The 15,218-nt window shown below is 51.6% G+C and overlaps 4 protein-coding genes across 14 annotated transcripts; 1 reads left to right on the forward strand and 3 right to left on the reverse strand.

Moving 5' to 3' along the window:
• Positions 1–1,063: 1,063 nt before the first annotated feature.
• LOC120652132 lies at positions 1,064–2,279 on the reverse strand. Its single transcript, XM_039929860.1, has 3 exons — positions 1,980–2,279; positions 1,723–1,899; positions 1,064–1,622 (listed from the first exon to the last, which is right to left on the reverse strand). The coding sequence occupies exons 2-3, from the start codon at positions 1,867–1,869 to the stop codon at positions 1,311–1,313; spliced, it is 459 nt and encodes a 152-aa protein (XP_039785794.1). The 5' UTR covers positions 1,870–1,899; positions 1,980–2,279; the 3' UTR covers positions 1,064–1,310.
• On the reverse strand, positions 1,887–6,624 carry LOC120648108 (FBD-associated F-box protein At3g52670-like). Its single transcript, XM_039924866.1, has 2 exons — positions 5,938–6,624; positions 1,887–2,228 (listed from the first exon to the last, which is right to left on the reverse strand). Exons 1-2 carry the CDS (start codon positions 6,622–6,624, stop codon positions 1,887–1,889), a joined length of 1,029 nt encoding a protein of 342 aa, XP_039780800.1.
• On the forward strand, positions 6,478–13,182 carry LOC120652131 (pentatricopeptide repeat-containing protein At4g33990-like). 11 transcript variants are annotated; one of them, XM_039929858.1, is made up of 5 exons: positions 6,478–6,667; positions 6,749–11,396; positions 11,616–11,794; positions 12,299–12,412; positions 12,530–13,182. In XM_039929858.1, exon 2 carries the CDS (start codon positions 8,312–8,314, stop codon positions 10,550–10,552), a length of 2,241 nt encoding a protein of 746 aa, XP_039785792.1. In that variant the 5' UTR covers positions 6,478–6,667; positions 6,749–8,311; the 3' UTR covers positions 10,553–11,396; positions 11,616–11,794; positions 12,299–12,412; positions 12,530–13,182. The 11 variants fall into 11 exon arrangements, with proteins under 11 accessions (XP_039785792.1, XP_039785791.1, XP_039785790.1 ...); XM_039929857.1 differs by having other exon boundaries at positions 12,550–13,182; XM_039929856.1 differs by having other exon boundaries at positions 11,616–12,229; positions 12,530–13,100.
• A 389-nt stretch (positions 13,183–13,571) lies between these two features.
• LOC120648785 (translation initiation factor IF-2-like) lies at positions 13,572–15,055 on the reverse strand. The gene has a single exon (XM_039925444.1). The coding sequence runs from the start codon at positions 14,983–14,985 to the stop codon at positions 13,822–13,824; it is 1,164 nt and encodes a 387-aa protein (XP_039781378.1). The 5' UTR covers positions 14,986–15,055; the 3' UTR covers positions 13,572–13,821.
• Positions 15,056–15,218: the final 163 nt, after the last annotated feature.

Consider the following 15,218-nt stretch of genomic DNA (forward strand, 5'->3'; position numbering starts at 1 on the left):
AAGGATGCGCAAGAAAGAGTCCATGGAACAGCAAGCAGAGGTTATACCAGAAAGGTCGGCGACCATGAAGCAGGTATGGAAGCCCAAGCAAGTTGTTTCATCATCAACTTGAGGAAGAAGCAAGATACGACCGATAAATTGTTATTGCCCTTAGACAATTTTGGTCCAGAAGAGTGTTCTTTGGCACGCAAGCTTTGCCAAAGAACAGGGGGCATATGTTGACAACCAAAATTGGCATTCGACAATACCGACCGGTCTGACCGGTACGCCCTAGCGGTCTGACCGGTCAGACGCTGTAATCCGTCCGGCAGCAGCCGACCGGTCTAACCGGTAGGGTCGACCGGTCTGACCGGTCCAAGTGGAATCCGAGTACAACTAGGGATTTTAATAGATTTAGATCTTATAATAGGATTTCTTGCGGGATAAGTCCACCCACCCTATAAATATAAAGGGTCACGGCCGATTATGTATCCAATCAATCAAATCAATACAACTTTTATCTTTTTATTTTTTTCTCCTGCCCTAGCTTTTCCAATCTACTATTTGTTGTTCCTCCGTCGTCTCTACGTCGATTGAGGGCGTTCTAGGTGGCCTGCCGACCCTAGAACAACCCTACGTGCGCCTGCCCGACGGGTCTTCCCGGGCTAACGTTCGTAGGTTTCGTCACCGATCTGCCGGCGGCGACCGGTCTGACCGCTCCAAGGGACCGGTCTACGCAGGAGGCGCTGCAGCGAGCTGCCTCTTCGCGCCGCACGTTCGAGTGCGTTCGTGTGCGTTGATCCTGAAAGGCGTCAACAGTACTGATCGTGGCTCATTAGTTCAATTTCTCAAACTCCATGAGGTGGCTGTGGACGCTGCACAGACTTCCGTGGAGTCGCTAGCGAATTTTCTTTTCTGCACTTGGGCAAGAGATGAGTTAAACTACTCCTCTCAGTCCTCGCGATTATGCTAACACCCCGCATTAGGTTAATAAAGCTTTGAGCTTTTGCTTTGGCGTGCATATTCTTGCCGTGATGTCCATGGTGTTGCAAATATGCTTCGCTTTGCTGTACCATCAAGAAAAGGAGAACAAAGTCCAAAGCAAACGCTTGCATTCCTAAATAAAAACCATTCCTGCCACATCTTCAACCGTATTCTGTCACCTCATTTCCAACCAACCATTCAAACTCCGATTGAGAGCAGAGAGAAGGTGCAATGGTTTGCCCTAATGCTAAGGTTTACCTTTTAACATTGCCTTTGCCCTAATGCTAACTCACTACATTCCACCAGCTATGGCCGGAGCCCACCGGTATGCTGGCGCACCTGCGGCATCACCTTTGCAGGAGGCCGCCCACCTCCCCCGAGAGCGAGGCAGCCGCGACTCCAGGATTCTCTCCAGCCTCATCCGTGGCCGCCATCTCTTCCCGAGCAAGGCGAGCTCGCGGCCGTTGGCGGCCACGGTCATCGCCTCGAGGCCCGGGGCGCCCGCGAGCAGCAGCGGCGCCAGGTGGTAGCACGCGGCGAAGCCGCCGAACGCCGCCTCGCGGAGGTGCGGCCGCGCGATCCTCTCGTCCCGCCAGCTCGCCCGGCTCGTCGCAGGCGCAGCCCTCGCGGAGGCACGGGTGTTTCCGCCTGAACTCCATCTGAAATCAACGCGAAATCAGCACAAAAAAAAGACTCGGATCGGATCATATATGCAGCCGTATGTGCAGGAGCCTCGAGATCCATCGATCGATCGCTTACGCCGTCGACGAGGTCTACGCGGAGGCGCTGGAGGTTGACGCACCGCGCGAGGAGGTTGGCCACGCCGGCGCCGAAGGCGTGGCGGCCCGGTGAGCTCACTTCCACGGTCAGGTCCGTGACGTGAGGGAGGTCCGGTATCTCCGCCATCACGTCTTCCTCCAGGTTCAGCCAGTCTCTCTGACATCATCAAGGATTAAGTTAATGGCGCGATGCTTCAATGATATCAATGGCGGGAGCGGCGGAGCATTGGAGCATACCGGTGGGGTCTCGAGGCAGACGTGGAGGCGGTGAGCGGAGCTGCAGCTCCGCAGCAGCTCGACGGCGAAGTCGTTCTCGCCGGCGTCGCACCAGGGGCGCAGGTGCGACCTGACGCAAACCTTGCCGCGGAGCCGCACGCTCGTGCACCCATCGAGCTCGACAAGCTCCGTGCCGCGCGTGCGGGGGCACGCCAGCTCCTCCAGCGCCGGCGCCCGGATGGTCGCCAGCGAGCCGGCCCGCGCGGTCTCCTCCGTCCAGATGAAGCAGCCCCGGATGTGGAGGATGTAACACCCCAGATACTCCGGGAATGTGCCCGGATACTTCGGACCACCCACGTCCTTATCCTACCCCGACCTGTCTGCTCCCGTCCTTATCTCTCTCATTCAGCTCTTGCTCCTCCCTTCAGCCCGAGCTCGAGCTGAGCCCCTGCTCTCACCGTCCCAGCTATCTTCGGTAGCCGTTCATCCATTTCCTTCCGCGAGAGCCTCCACAACCGTGTTCCGCACCTCCACCGCACCTCCACGAACCTTGCTCGAGCCTTTCCCGGCGGGAATCGACGACCCTACCGCCGACCGCCATGGGAGCGCCGCCTGAGCTCCGCCACTTCGCGTCGATCCGCTTCTCCTGTCCTCCTCCACCCAAATCGACCATGGAAATGGATTCCTGGTGAGCTCCTCCACCTTCCCCACCCTTTTCCCGGCCTTTTCTCCGCCGCTCCGTGCGCCGCGCGCGCCGCCATTCACCATGGGTGCGCGAGGTTGGCTACTGTTTAGGTATACCCGAAAACTCTGGATATACGTCCGGATTCTCCGGACTAGGGATCTCGGAAACTCCGGACAATTATTCGGAAACTCCGGACAATGTGTCAGGAGAATCTGGGGTAAAACCCGGAGTCTCCGTTGGTTGGTTTCTAATTTTTATTATTTCAGCAAAAATTGCAGGTTGCCTAATAAATCAAGGAAAATGGTAAAAATACAAAGTCAATTTTGTTAGATTGGTTATGTCTATATCTACAAGGGGAAAATGTTTGTTCTTGCGAAATGTCCTTTTTGCCCATAGTAGAGTTTAAGTGGTGTTTAGACTCATTTAATTAGTTTCGGCAAATCTGTTAGTTCAAAAATTATGAAACCGAGGCAGTGGTTTAGTTTAGGCATGTGTAGTCCACTACACAAGTTTCCGGCCTAAAAAACATAGTTGAGGTGTTAGTGAATTCTTCATGTGTTGGTTTATTTGGAAATTAAAGAATAGTTTACAATTAAGAAGAATCAGGTTAAATTAAATTAGAGAGCTAAACCAGTGTTATATGACTTAGCTAGGGTTTATTTTCGACAAGCCGGTCTGACCGGTGCTTGGACCAGTCTGACCGGTATGGGTCCGGAGACTCCGGGTTTGCAGTGGTTTAGCTACTCCGAGTTTATGTCCGAATATTCCGGGCTTGGGAGTCCGAATACTCCGAGAATACGTCCGAATACTCCGGATTTTTGGTCTCGAGTCACACACAGGCCAGACCGGTCTGACCGGTTTGGTATACCGGTCTGATCGGTAGTAGTAGGGCCGACAGTCGTAATTATATGAGAATCGTAGCGTTTATACTCGGCCAATAGTTGCTTCGTGTTTGTGAAATTTTATCCGCATTATTTATATACATGTACATTAATTGGCATTTCATATGCATTCATATAGAATACATGGTGAGAACGTCGACTGCAGATGGATCGTGAAGCTCAGTATCGCGAAGCAGGATTGAGAGGGGATTCGTGAAGACCCGGCCCAATAGTCGGAAGGGCCCAAGGCCTTGTTAATATTAACACTAACTTAGTGTTACCCTCAGGTAAGCCCCGGTGCACATCCTATTATTTTAAATTATGACACATACATGTCTCTATTACTTATGCATTAGGTTTAGAAATTGTTTGGAACCCTAGTTGCATGATCTCTAGATTCCCTTGAATTATACTAGTATGTTTAGGACGATAGAAGTGCTATGCTTATTGGTTCCCGGTAGAAGACGAGTGATCTCTGGTCACTCGCGAGAAATAGGATGTTTAGAAGTCGAGTAATTTCCGGTTACTCGCGAGATATATAATATTTTATAATCCAATTCCGAGTTGTTGAATTTGATATAAATGGAAGCTTGAGACCGGACGGGAAGTGATGATGATATATAGGCATGGCAGCAGGATAGGGTTTCCGGGTGTCTTAGTCCCGTCTGTGTCGATTAAGGACCGTACCGTTGTTGGCCCTGCTGATCATGTTTGAATTATACCAACCGCATACTGAAAGTAGGAGGTAGTCGAAACCGGTAAGCCAAGTACTGCCTTGCTTCGAAAGTACAGGAACCCGCACCCAACTCCTGGGGTAGTCGAGTAGTCGCGGAGAAATGGGGATGCATTGTTTACTTTTAGTGGTCTCACGTTGAGCTCGGCTGACCATATGCCATTGGGATGGTTCCTGTAATTTGAGTCGGGGAGGGGAATGGTTGGCATGTATCGTCCGACGGGGCAAATACGTGCCGTGTTGATTAGGTTCACCTTGCAAGGTTAAATCGAATCGATTCGCCGTCAGTCGCTCTCGAATATGAACACCTTGATCACTGCATCGCATCGTAGTGTTACGATGGAATGATGAGGTATATATATATATAATAATGAACACATTGAATTATTATTGATTGCACCACTATATTTGCTATAGTTGGTTTAAGCAAATATTGGACTATAGTTAATTATTATAGAATCTGGAGCTAAAATATGGAAATTAAGGAATTACTTTAGTCGCTGTTTTCTGCAAAATAATCACCAGCCAAAGGTCTTGCATGTCTAGTTATGTGGCAAAGTTATACTCATGGGTCAGGTAAGTCTTACTGAGTATTTGTGACACCCCGGTCCAGGGCTTAATAGGATTAATAGGATACTCATACTAACAAGTTGCAACTTCTTTTTTGGAAGCCGGTCTCCAAAGAATTCCGAGGTTAAGCGTGCTTGGCCCGGAGAAATTTGGGGATGGGTGACCGACCGGGAAGTTCTTCCCGGGAGCGCACGAGTGAGGATAAAGTGTGCAGAAAAGACTGGTGTTAGTCTGTGAGGACAGTCTATGTCCTAGAAAGCAACTAAATGTAAGCAGGCCCGGCTTCGGGGAGGCGGGACGTTACAGAATGGTATCAGAGCCGACTCTCGCGGTTTCATGGGCACGTACGGGAGTAAGTGCGGAGGCATGAGCACGGGCGCGTGGGGCGCAGATGCCACCGGCATGTGCACGGGCGCGTGGCGGGTCAGTGCGCGGGCATCTATGATGCGCCGTTGGCACTGGACGCACGGACGTGGCACAGGGACCGTTGGCACTAGACGCACGGACGTGGCATATGGGCTGCTGGCACTGGACGTACGGGACGTGGCTAAGAGAGGATGTTCCTGGCTTTGGATTAACCGACGAGGACGTCGGCCTCTTAAGGGGGTGAGCATGTGACACCCCGGCCCAGGGCATGTAAACGGGCCCGGCCTCGGGGAGGCGGGACGTTACAGTATTAGTTGCTCAGAGTTTGTTGTTTATCCTATTTCAGGTATAGGAGCTAACTAGGTTTCACATCGGTGGGCTCGATGTGGCGCCTTGTCTTCACATCTCGGTAGTTCTCGACTTATTTAGTTTGTTTTATATACTCTCTAGTAAAAATACTCTGTAAGTTAAATTCTTTTCCGCTGCTATCTTTTTTTTGTAAATTTTAAATTTAAAGTTGTTTTGTAAAAATTTTAATATTATTTACTATTTTTGTAAGATTTTATCATGCTGGTACCTTCTGCGCTCGCATTCGTGCGAGACTTCTGGTGTGTTTCGATCGGCCTGTGGGTTGGAAACAGCCTGTCAAATTACATTTAATTAAACTAATGCGTCTGATGCGTTCAAATAATTGCAATTACGCTTAATTAAACGTTTTAACTCGGCGGGTCTGTCACAGAGGACCCGGAGCCTGCTGGCGTCCACGTGGAGCCGCCTCAGGTCGAGGAGGAACGCCAGCTCGAGAGACTCGAGCGCGTCGGCCTCCAGGCGCAGCTCCGGCAGCCCGGACAGGACCTCCAGGGAGAGCCTCCCCAGCCGCGGGCAGCACGGTGACGACAGCAACCCGCCGAGCCGGCCGCCCTGGCCGCGCGCGAACGCGACGTTGGAGAGCGACAGCTCCGTCAGCTCGCGGAACGCCGCCGCGGCGGGGAGGGGGAGCTGGAGCATGGCGTGGCCCAGGCTGAGCCTTATCGCCGCGGCGCTCGCGCGGCGATGCAGCTCGCCGAGGAGCTGCTGCGGACCCGCCGGACCCGGGGGCGGCGCCAAGGACCCCGCGACGTGCGCCAAGGCGAGCCGGAGCCACGCGTCGAGGCGGGCGCCGCCGCCGACGCGCCGGGCGAGGACCGCGCCGACGATGGCGTTGAACCGCATGCCGTCCCGCGGCGCGACGTCCACCCCCGCCGCGAAGCGGAGCGCCGGGACGCACTTCCAGAGGTGGCGCCAGCGCCTGGAGAGCGCGGACGTGCGGACCAGGTCGCCGCAGTCACTCCCCGCGGGCAGAAAGCGGAGAACGTGGAGGAGCAGGTCGTCGTTCAGGCCGCTGATCAAGTCGGGGGCGCGCGACGACGACGAGACCGCTTGCTTCGCCATGGGCGCGTTGGTAGAATCCATCGGCGCAGGCAGGTTTTGGGACGTAAGCATCAAAACCTCGTCTTGCTTTTTGCCGGAGGTTTTGCTACCGATCTACTCCAAACATTGCGACTTCCTTTTGCAGAGTTTGAGTCATCTTCGCGTTCCAAGATGAATCATTCTGGTGAAATTTCCTTGGACCCGACACCTCGCCGGAGGAGACCCAAGCTGCTGGTTGTCGTACAGGAATCAAGGTTCGGATACTCGTACTGGAAGAGTCCTGCCGTAAAACAGGTCGTGTCCTCTGCCGTAAATCCCTCCTTTCGCCCCCACCGCTCACAATATTTTTCTACCATTTTGTAAGTGATCATATTCCTTCATATATTAACATCAAGGATCTTTTTAGAACTCACGAGCATGCACACTCCATATGACTAGTCATGCATTGTGCTGATGGGGATATTGTTGGAATTTATGATCTTGGCCCATTTATTTACAATTTAAGAATTAAAAGTCCACTAATAAATGCTAGGAAATCAAATGCTTAATTCTGTATGGATATTTGAGGATCTCAACCGACTTAAATGGTGAACCTTAGGTATACCTCTTAAGAAGTCGGTAAGAGAAGATTGGTAAACCACACACGCGCGCTCGCTCACCGCGCCGAGGTCGTGGGCGTGGCCGGACGGGCGGTGTGACATGCTGAGATGAGAATATTTTTATTGTTGAATGCAATAAAGCTCGCGGCGCCGAGGTCGTGGGCGTGGCCTGACGGGCGGTGAGACGTGCTGAGATGAGAATGTTTTTATTGTTGAATGCAATAATTCTGAGACATTAAAATGTTAACAGCGATGACTGGAGAATCATGACCTTGATTGTTACCAGTAACTGATAAAAGTGATTCATAGCCTTGACTGATAGCGAGGCAATCAGGTTTTTGGGAAGTGTCTTAACGCGCTCAACCGAACGACTATGTCCTCTACTTCCTGGTGGACTGATCGACTACGTTCCTGACGGCCTGAATGACTACTTCGTCTACTACCTGGTGATTGTTCGTGGGACTGCACTGCGAACATCATTCTGCATCGATGTTGTTCGGCTACATCAAGTAAGGCCAGTCGAATTGTATGACTATTCTAGCTGGTAACGACGCAACTGGTGCCTCCGGCACTGGTCCCGTCTAGGAGTACATTCTAAATCATCCGTAGTTTATTATCTTGTTCATGTTTTTTTTAGTGAGATTAACATGAACAAGTGCATATTTTGTTTTCATGAGATCACTAAGTTATGTTATGAATTTGCTAATAATATTTGAAATTAAAATATACCGAATTCTGCCTATTTCTCTAACAGATATTGCACTGTACAAAGTGAAAGCAAGAACTACCGCCCTATCAAAAAAAAACAAAAATTTTTAATACGATTTTTTACTGAAATTACGGTCAAGAAAATAAACTAGCATAATTAGGATATCGTAGTGTCGGATAAAACAATACGCATATGTTGCAATCTTCCTAGAGAATAGTTGGCGTTATTATCTACAAATGATCTTCTTTCAAATAGGATTTAAAGTTCCAAACTAATTCGAGGCATCACCACAGGCGTTTATACTGTCATAATAATTGGAAATCGATGGTTAGCACACACACGACCAAATCCAAAAGCAAAATTCAGCGCATATGCCACATTCACATTGCCGCGCCCACCAATGCAATCGCCCGCGCTCCCGCGCGGCGGCCACGCCCTCCTCGTCACCTCCGGCCACCTCCGCCACCTCGACCCGCACCTCCAGGTGCCCCCTCTCCTCCTCGCCAACTACCTCGTCGCCGCCTTCTCCCGCGCCGCCGCCCCGCGCCTCGCGTTCCCGCTCCTCCGCCGCCTCCTCGCCGGCGCCTACCCGCTCCGCCCCGACGGCTTCACCTTCCCGCCGCTCTTCCGCGCCACCCCGGGCCCGGCCCCCGCCGCGCAACTCCACGCCTGCGCGCTCCGCCTGGGGCTCCTCCACCCCAGCGTCTTCGCCTCGGGCTCCCTCGTCCACGCCTACCTCCGCTTCAGCCGCGTCGCGGAGGCGTGCAGGGTGTTCGACGAAATGACCGAGCGGGACGTGCCTGCGTGGAACGCGATGCTCTCCGGGCTGTGCCGCAACACGCGGGCGGCCGACGCGGTGGCACTGTTCGGGAGGATGGTTGGCGAGGGCGTCACCGGGGACGCGGTAACGCTCTCGAGCGTGCTGCCGATGTGCGTCCTGCTGGGCGATCGAGCGCTGGCTCGTTCCATGCATGTGTACGCGGTGAAGCATGGACTGGATGGGGAGCTATTTGTGAATAATGCCTTGATCGACGTGTATGGGAAGCTGGGGATGCTGGAGGAGGCGCAGTGGGTGTTTGATGGCATGGCATCGCGTGATCTGGTCACGTGGAATTCGATCATTTCAGCATATGAGCAAGATGGGAAGGTTGCTGCTGTGGTGGAGCTGTTCCATGGTATGAGGGAAAGTGGGGTTTCCCCTGATGTGCTGACACTTGTCAGCCTGGCATCTGCTGTTGGTCAGTGTGGGGATGAGCGTGGTGCAAAGTCAGCGCATTGCTATGTGATGAAGATGGGGTGGGATGCGGGTGACATCATTGCTGGAAATGCTATGGTTGATATGTACGCCAAGCTATCGAAGATTGAAGTTGCCCAGAGGGTTTTTGATAATTTGCCTGCTCGAGATGTGGTGTCCTGGAACACGTTGATCACAGGGTACATGCAGAATGGACTTGCCAATGATGCAATCAGGACATACAATCATATGCAGACGCATGAGGGTCTGAAGCCAGCTCAAGGGACGTTTGTCAGTGTTTTGCCTGCATACTCGAACCTTGGTGCATTTCAGCAGGGATTGCTGATGCATGCATTATCTATTAAGACTGGATTAAATCTTGATGTGTATGTCCATACTTGTCTGATAGACTTGTATGCTAAATGTGGGAAGCTGGCGGAAGCAATGCTTTTGTTTGAGCATATGCCTAGAAGGAGCACAGCTCCTTGGAATGCCATCATAGCTGGGCTTGGGGTTCATGGGCATGGTGCGAAGGCAGTCAATCTCTTCTCACAAATGCAACAAGAAGGGATTAAGCCTGACCAGGTCACGTTTGTTTCATTATTGGCTGCCTGTAGCCATGCTGGCTTAGTTGATCAAGGTCGGAGTTTCTTTGATTCAATGCAAAATGTGTATGGAGTCGTGCCCATTGCAAAACACTACGCGTGCATGGTAGATATGCTTGGCAGGGCTGGTCAGTTGGATGAAGCTTTTGAGTTCATACAAGGTATGCCAATTAAACCTGACTCTGCTGTTTGGGGTGCGTTGCTTGGTGCCTGCAGGATTCATGGGAATGTTGAAATGGGTAAAGTGGTCTCACAGAAACTATTTGAACTTGATCCCGAGAATGTCGGATATTATGTTCTGATGTCAAATATGTATGCAAAGATTGGGAAGTGGAATGGAGTTGATGCAGTAAGGTCTTTAGTCAGGCGCCAGAATTTGCAAAAGACCCCTGGATGGAGTTCAATGGAGGTGAAAGGATCAGTAAACGTATTTTACAGTGGCACCCAGACAGAGCCCCACCCTCAGCATGAAGAAATCCAGAGAGAGCTGCAGGACCTTTTGGCCAAGATGAAAAGTCTAGGCTATGTTCCTGACTATAGTTTTGTGCTACAAGATGTAGAGCAGGATGAAAAGGAACAGATCTTGAATAATCATAGTGAGAGATTAGCTATTGCCTTTGGCATTATAAATACTCCTCCAAGAACTCCGCTCCACGTATACAAGAATTTGCGGGTCTGTGGGGATTGTCACAATGCTACCAAATATATATCAAAAATTACCGAGAGAGAGATCGTTGTCCGTGATTCAAACCGGTTCCACCACTTTAAAGATGGACACTGCTCTTGTGGAGACTTTTGGTAACAGTAAAACATATTATATATTTTCTCTGCGCAACATTTTCTCTCCCTGAGTTCACCTGACCATTAAGTATAACTTGATGTGTTGATGAGGTTAAGCACTGTACTTAAGTATTTCGCTGATGCCAAAAGATAGAATCTTTTAGTTCTTTATCTTGCAAAAGTACAGCTGCCAGATATCCATTGACCTGGAAGTGAATAACTACAGTTGAGAATGTGTCATAGCTTTTCTTACCAGAGTTAGGCTTTTTGTTGTCCTGGGTCTTCTGGTTTTGAACTTGAATCTAAACGGAGTTAGATATTAGTAGGCAGTTTTTCCCTGCTACCTTCCTCGTTCTTTTGGCACTTCGTCATATTCTAATAAGATGCCATAAAGGTGATTTGAGATATTAGAAGCATCAAACTTTTTGTAAAATTTGAGATATACTTCTACATACTGTACATTACTATCTTGTACAGTTTCTGCATGGCTGAGCAGACTTAATCACAGAATTTACTTTTCATACTTGGAAAGCCACTACTCCGGAAAAAGACAAAAGTCTCTCTTCCTGAATTTACCTGCCCATTCTTCTACGCGATGCTTGTCGAAGTTGGGTGGTACAGCTTCAGGAAACAGGACCTTGTTGGGCACCGGTTCATCAATGAAAGAGCTACTAGAGGTGCTCCAGTTGTTAGTGACTGGGCCATTAGAAACGGCTCCTGTCCAAAAGAAGGGACAATAGCGCCTAAGGATTATGCTTGTGTCAGTACAAACACTTACTGTATAAGTGCAAGCAATGGGCCAGGGTACCTGTGCAACTGCTCTGAAGGTTATGAGGGCAATCCTTATCTTCGCGAAGGCTGCCAAGGTAATAATTTATTAATTCAAAAAAGTTTCTGTAGACTAGGATATGGAAATCAAGATCATAAACTACAGGGACAAGTTTAGCCAATACATAATTGTAGCGGCTTGTTCCTTGCAATCAGAGCACAGATTTTGTTTCCCTTTTTTGTAATTTCTTAATATATTGAATAACTCACCTCCTGACCTTTTTTACTATATGTTAATCCGTTTTAACTCTATCCAGATATAGATGAGTGTGAGCTGCGTAAGGAAGACCCGAAGTACAGTGCATTATATCCATGCAAAAATGGTGTCTGTATCAATACTCCAGGAGGTTATATATGCAGATGCAAGATAGGAACAAGATCAGACGGCACAAATTCTGGATGCCGACCTGTACTTAGCCGATCTGAAAAAGTGGTGGTAGGCAAGAATCCATACCTGAGTATATTCCTCAAAAAACCATAGTTCTTAAATTTACGTCCATATAAGGTGCTTTTCTAGGCTTATGATGTGTTGAAGTATTTTGCTGATGCTGAATGATAGAATGGTTTCGTTCTTTGTCTTGCAAAAGCAAAGCTGCCATATATCCTTGATCTGGCAGTGAACAACTTCAATTGAAGTCTTTGCCTCTCTTACCAGAGTTGAGATTTTGTTGTCCTTGGACTTCTTCCATTTATCCTTTCGTTGTCAATTGAAAATGAGCTGTTTCCTTAGAGTCCGATGCTAGTAAGCCGTTCTTGTTCTGCTGCCTTCCTTGTTGTTTTGGCACTGTCATATTTTAATTACACATCGTAGGTGATTGGAGAGAACTGAAGCATCTAACTTCTGTAAAATTAGAGCTATACTCTGCGTGCGGTATGTTTGAAGTATCTTCTACAGTTTTTGCATAGCCTAACAAACTTAATCACAGAAATTACTTGTCAGACTTGGAAGGCCACTACTGTGGAGAAAGAGGAAAACAAAAAGGCTTTGAAAGACACTTTATGAGTAAAGCCGGTTGCTGTTTTGGAAACATATTGTCTTTGAAGTCTCAAGTCTGTGAGTTTCGCCTTTATGTGTCATCTTTCTTTACAGTTTCATGTTTACAAACTGTTTTATGAATATCTGAATGAAGGACATACTAAGGACTATCTCAATCTGCAATACACCAAACAGGAGTCGTCTTCCTTTTGCAGAACTGCCCAAGTCTTCACAACAAAATTGTGTAGCACTGCAAAAGAGGGAGGCAAAATAGAGAGCATTCCGTAATACAGCCATACAGGGTGAAGATTTGCCACATGGTCGACATGGAATGGCTGAGTGATTATTCATTAAACAGAGCATCTTCTGCGTTAATGCATAAACTCCTACGAATTTTGCAAGGCATCCAAATGGTAAACTGTTGCCGAGGCCCCGCCTGGCTGTCTTATTATACATGGTTATGTGATGTGACCTGGTATACAGAGCTTTAGCGGTGGCAGAAGACAAGCCCAAATGGAGGTGCTTCTTGCTGGGTGGCACTGATGACAGTAACAGTATGGTACACTGCTGCTTGAGCTAGCTGCCACTTTCATCTTTCAGTGTGCAGCTTAGCTTTGCAATTGTGATTCGTCAGAAGCATGTTAGATGTTTGGGAGGCCGTATTGTATTTATTCAGCAGTATCCTACTGGCCTACTCTGTAACACAAGATGGCTGCTGGGTCTAAAAACAACAGCCGGACCCTGATAGCAACAGTTTGTTTCATTAGTTGTGTGTGCCAGTGTGTGCGCTGATTAGTTAGTACTCTCCATGAGAGTTGAGACAGATTAGTTCCTCGTTCTTTTCCAGCTTTTCGGTCGAGATACACTTGCCCCCTATCACGAGACAGAAGGACATCCATGCCACGCGCGATGGAGTTGCCGGACGGGCGAGGGAGGAGAGGCCCCTGGGGACGAGCTGGCGGCTGTGTTGCCGAGTCGCTTTGATCCTCAAGTTCCCTGACCGAGTGACCGTCGATCTAATGTCACCCTGTTCGTTGTTGTTTGGTTTTGCAGCGTGCAGGAACGTGCGCGATAGCGATGATGGTTATATTGGTAAACAGCCTCAAATTTTAGTCTCGATAATTTAAAGGCAGAGTTCTAAAAGAATGGAACTCTATTTTTATATAATTTTGAGTTGAAATTATATAAAAGCTAAGTTGGATTACGAAGAAAGTATTAGAGTTTTAATCTGCTTGAGTACTGCTCCCCGGAATTTCTTTATTCATTCACTCTTTCACATATCTACATGCACTACATGGTAGATCTACCTACGGAAACATACAAGGCACATGCTGTGCTGTGCTGTGCTTGCTATGTTCGCGTACAAGCACACGTGCACGCGCGTACTCCATCACAGGGAGCAAATAGAGCTACGGTTCTAAACCAAAGGAAACTAGCTAAAAATGCAAAGAAAAGTGGTTTTTTACTCTTTTGTTTTGCCCCGATTCTCAAGACGGCCTCGGGGGTTTCGCTCTGCCGCGGGACGCGACTGCCCGCGACACCGCCTCGGCGAGCCTCCCCACCCGTGCGGCCACGTCCGGCGGCAGCGCCGCCGCCGCCCGCCGGGCCTTCCGCGGCGCCAGCAGCGCGCCCAGCATCTCCACCACCTCCTCCGCGGGCCACCCTCCCCTCCGAAGATCCCCGCAGCACCGGTCCACCGTCAGCGCCAGCGCCAGCACCTCGCCGCAGCCGTCGGGACCGCCCGCCGCCGTCATCTCCTCCACCTCGCCGGCGCCCCACCCGCCGCGCGCCAGCGCGGCGCCCGCCCTCTCCAGGCTCGGCAGCAGCCACTCCGGCGCCGCGGCGCTGCTCAGGGTCCGGGCGCCGCCCGTGGGGACCTCCAGGAACCGGTCCCCGGCCGCCGCGGCGTCGGTCCAGAACTCGATCCAGCGCGGGGCCCTGCCGGTGACGGAGTCCAGGCTCCGGCGCGCCGTGGACGGCGGCGCGGGGGACGGGGACGCCGCCGGCGGGGCCGGCGCGGAGAGCTGGCGCCGGAGCGGCGCGCCGGGGGGCGGCTCGGCGGCGAACGCGCGGAGGAGGAAGTCGGCGGCGTTGGCGCCCGCGAACGTCACGCCGGAGTCGGACACGTGGAACACCGGGTTCCCCGCGAGGCAGGGCGTCGCCGGCACGTAATGCCGGCCGCACAGCGGGACGAGGGGTGGCGGCGCCGCGCCCGCGCGCCCCGGGCGGCGGCCCGGGGCGAGGGGCAGCGCGGCGGCGACCGCGGCGGGGACCTCCTGCGCGGCGAAGCGGAGGAGGCGGAGCCCGGCCGGGGACCGGTAGTCCGGGAAGCCGTCCCCCGAGGGCACGCCCAGGGCGAGGAGCTCGCGGAGGTCTGGCGGGAGCTGGACGCCGCCGAGCGCGGCCTCCGCGAGGGCGAGCTCGGTGGCGGAGAGGCCAGGGAGGACGGGCACTCCAGCCGCGGCGAGGTGAGCGAGAACCGCGGAGGGGGAGGGCGCGGGGACCGCCGCGGCGGAGGGAGACGGGGGAGCCGGCGTGCGCGGGGTGCTGGGTGCCGAGGCGCGGGTGGACAGGCGCCGGAGACCCGCGGCGTGGGACGGCGGGCGCGGGAGGCCGTGCGGGAGCGACGGCCGGCGGTCGACGTCGACCATTGCTGGGTCGCCGGCGAAGTCGGCGCGGCGAGATCAGAGCAGAGGATGCGAAATGAAGGCTGCTGCGGGGCCTGGGAGGTTTGTTAAGTTATACGGGGTTTGGCGTGGGTCCCGCAGGGATTAGCGATCTGAGGGGCTTTGGCCGTTTTGACTGGGCCCATTCAGACGCTTATCTGTTCCCGCTATGCTGAATTTTGCTTGCATTTTTTTCGCGGGTAAAATATCGTTGCATT

The sequence above is a fragment of the Panicum virgatum genome, chromosome 9K, assembly GCF_016808335.1.
Source record: "Panicum virgatum strain AP13 chromosome 9K, P.virgatum_v5, whole genome shotgun sequence".
In the NCBI taxonomy this organism is placed as follows: Eukaryota; Viridiplantae; Streptophyta; class Magnoliopsida; order Poales; family Poaceae; genus Panicum; species Panicum virgatum.

Bases quoted from the DNA above. Each gene is read 5' to 3' on its own strand.
- LOC120652132 (XM_039929860.1), bottom strand. From the start codon at position 1,869: ATGGCGGAGATACCGGACCTCCCTCACGTCACGGACCTGACCGTGGAA. The intron at 1,623-1,722 runs GTAAGCGATCGA...CGTTGATTTCAG, and splicing joins GCGTAGACCTCGTCGACGGC to ATGGAGTTCAGGCGGAAACA.
- LOC120648108 (XM_039924866.1), bottom strand. From the start codon at position 6,624: ATGGCGAAGCAAGCGGTCTCGTCGTCGTCGCGCGCCCCCGACTTGATC. The intron at 2,229-5,937 runs GTCCTCTGTGAC...ATCTGGACGGAG, and splicing joins TGGACGCCAGCAGGCTCCGG to GAGACCGCGCGGGCCGGCTC.
- LOC120652131 (XM_039929854.1), top strand. From the start codon at position 8,312: ATGCAATCGCCCGCGCTCCCGCGCGGCGGCCACGCCCTCCTCGTCACC.
- LOC120648785 (XM_039925444.1), bottom strand. From the start codon at position 14,985: ATGGTCGACGTCGACCGCCGGCCGTCGCTCCCGCACGGCCTCCCGCGC.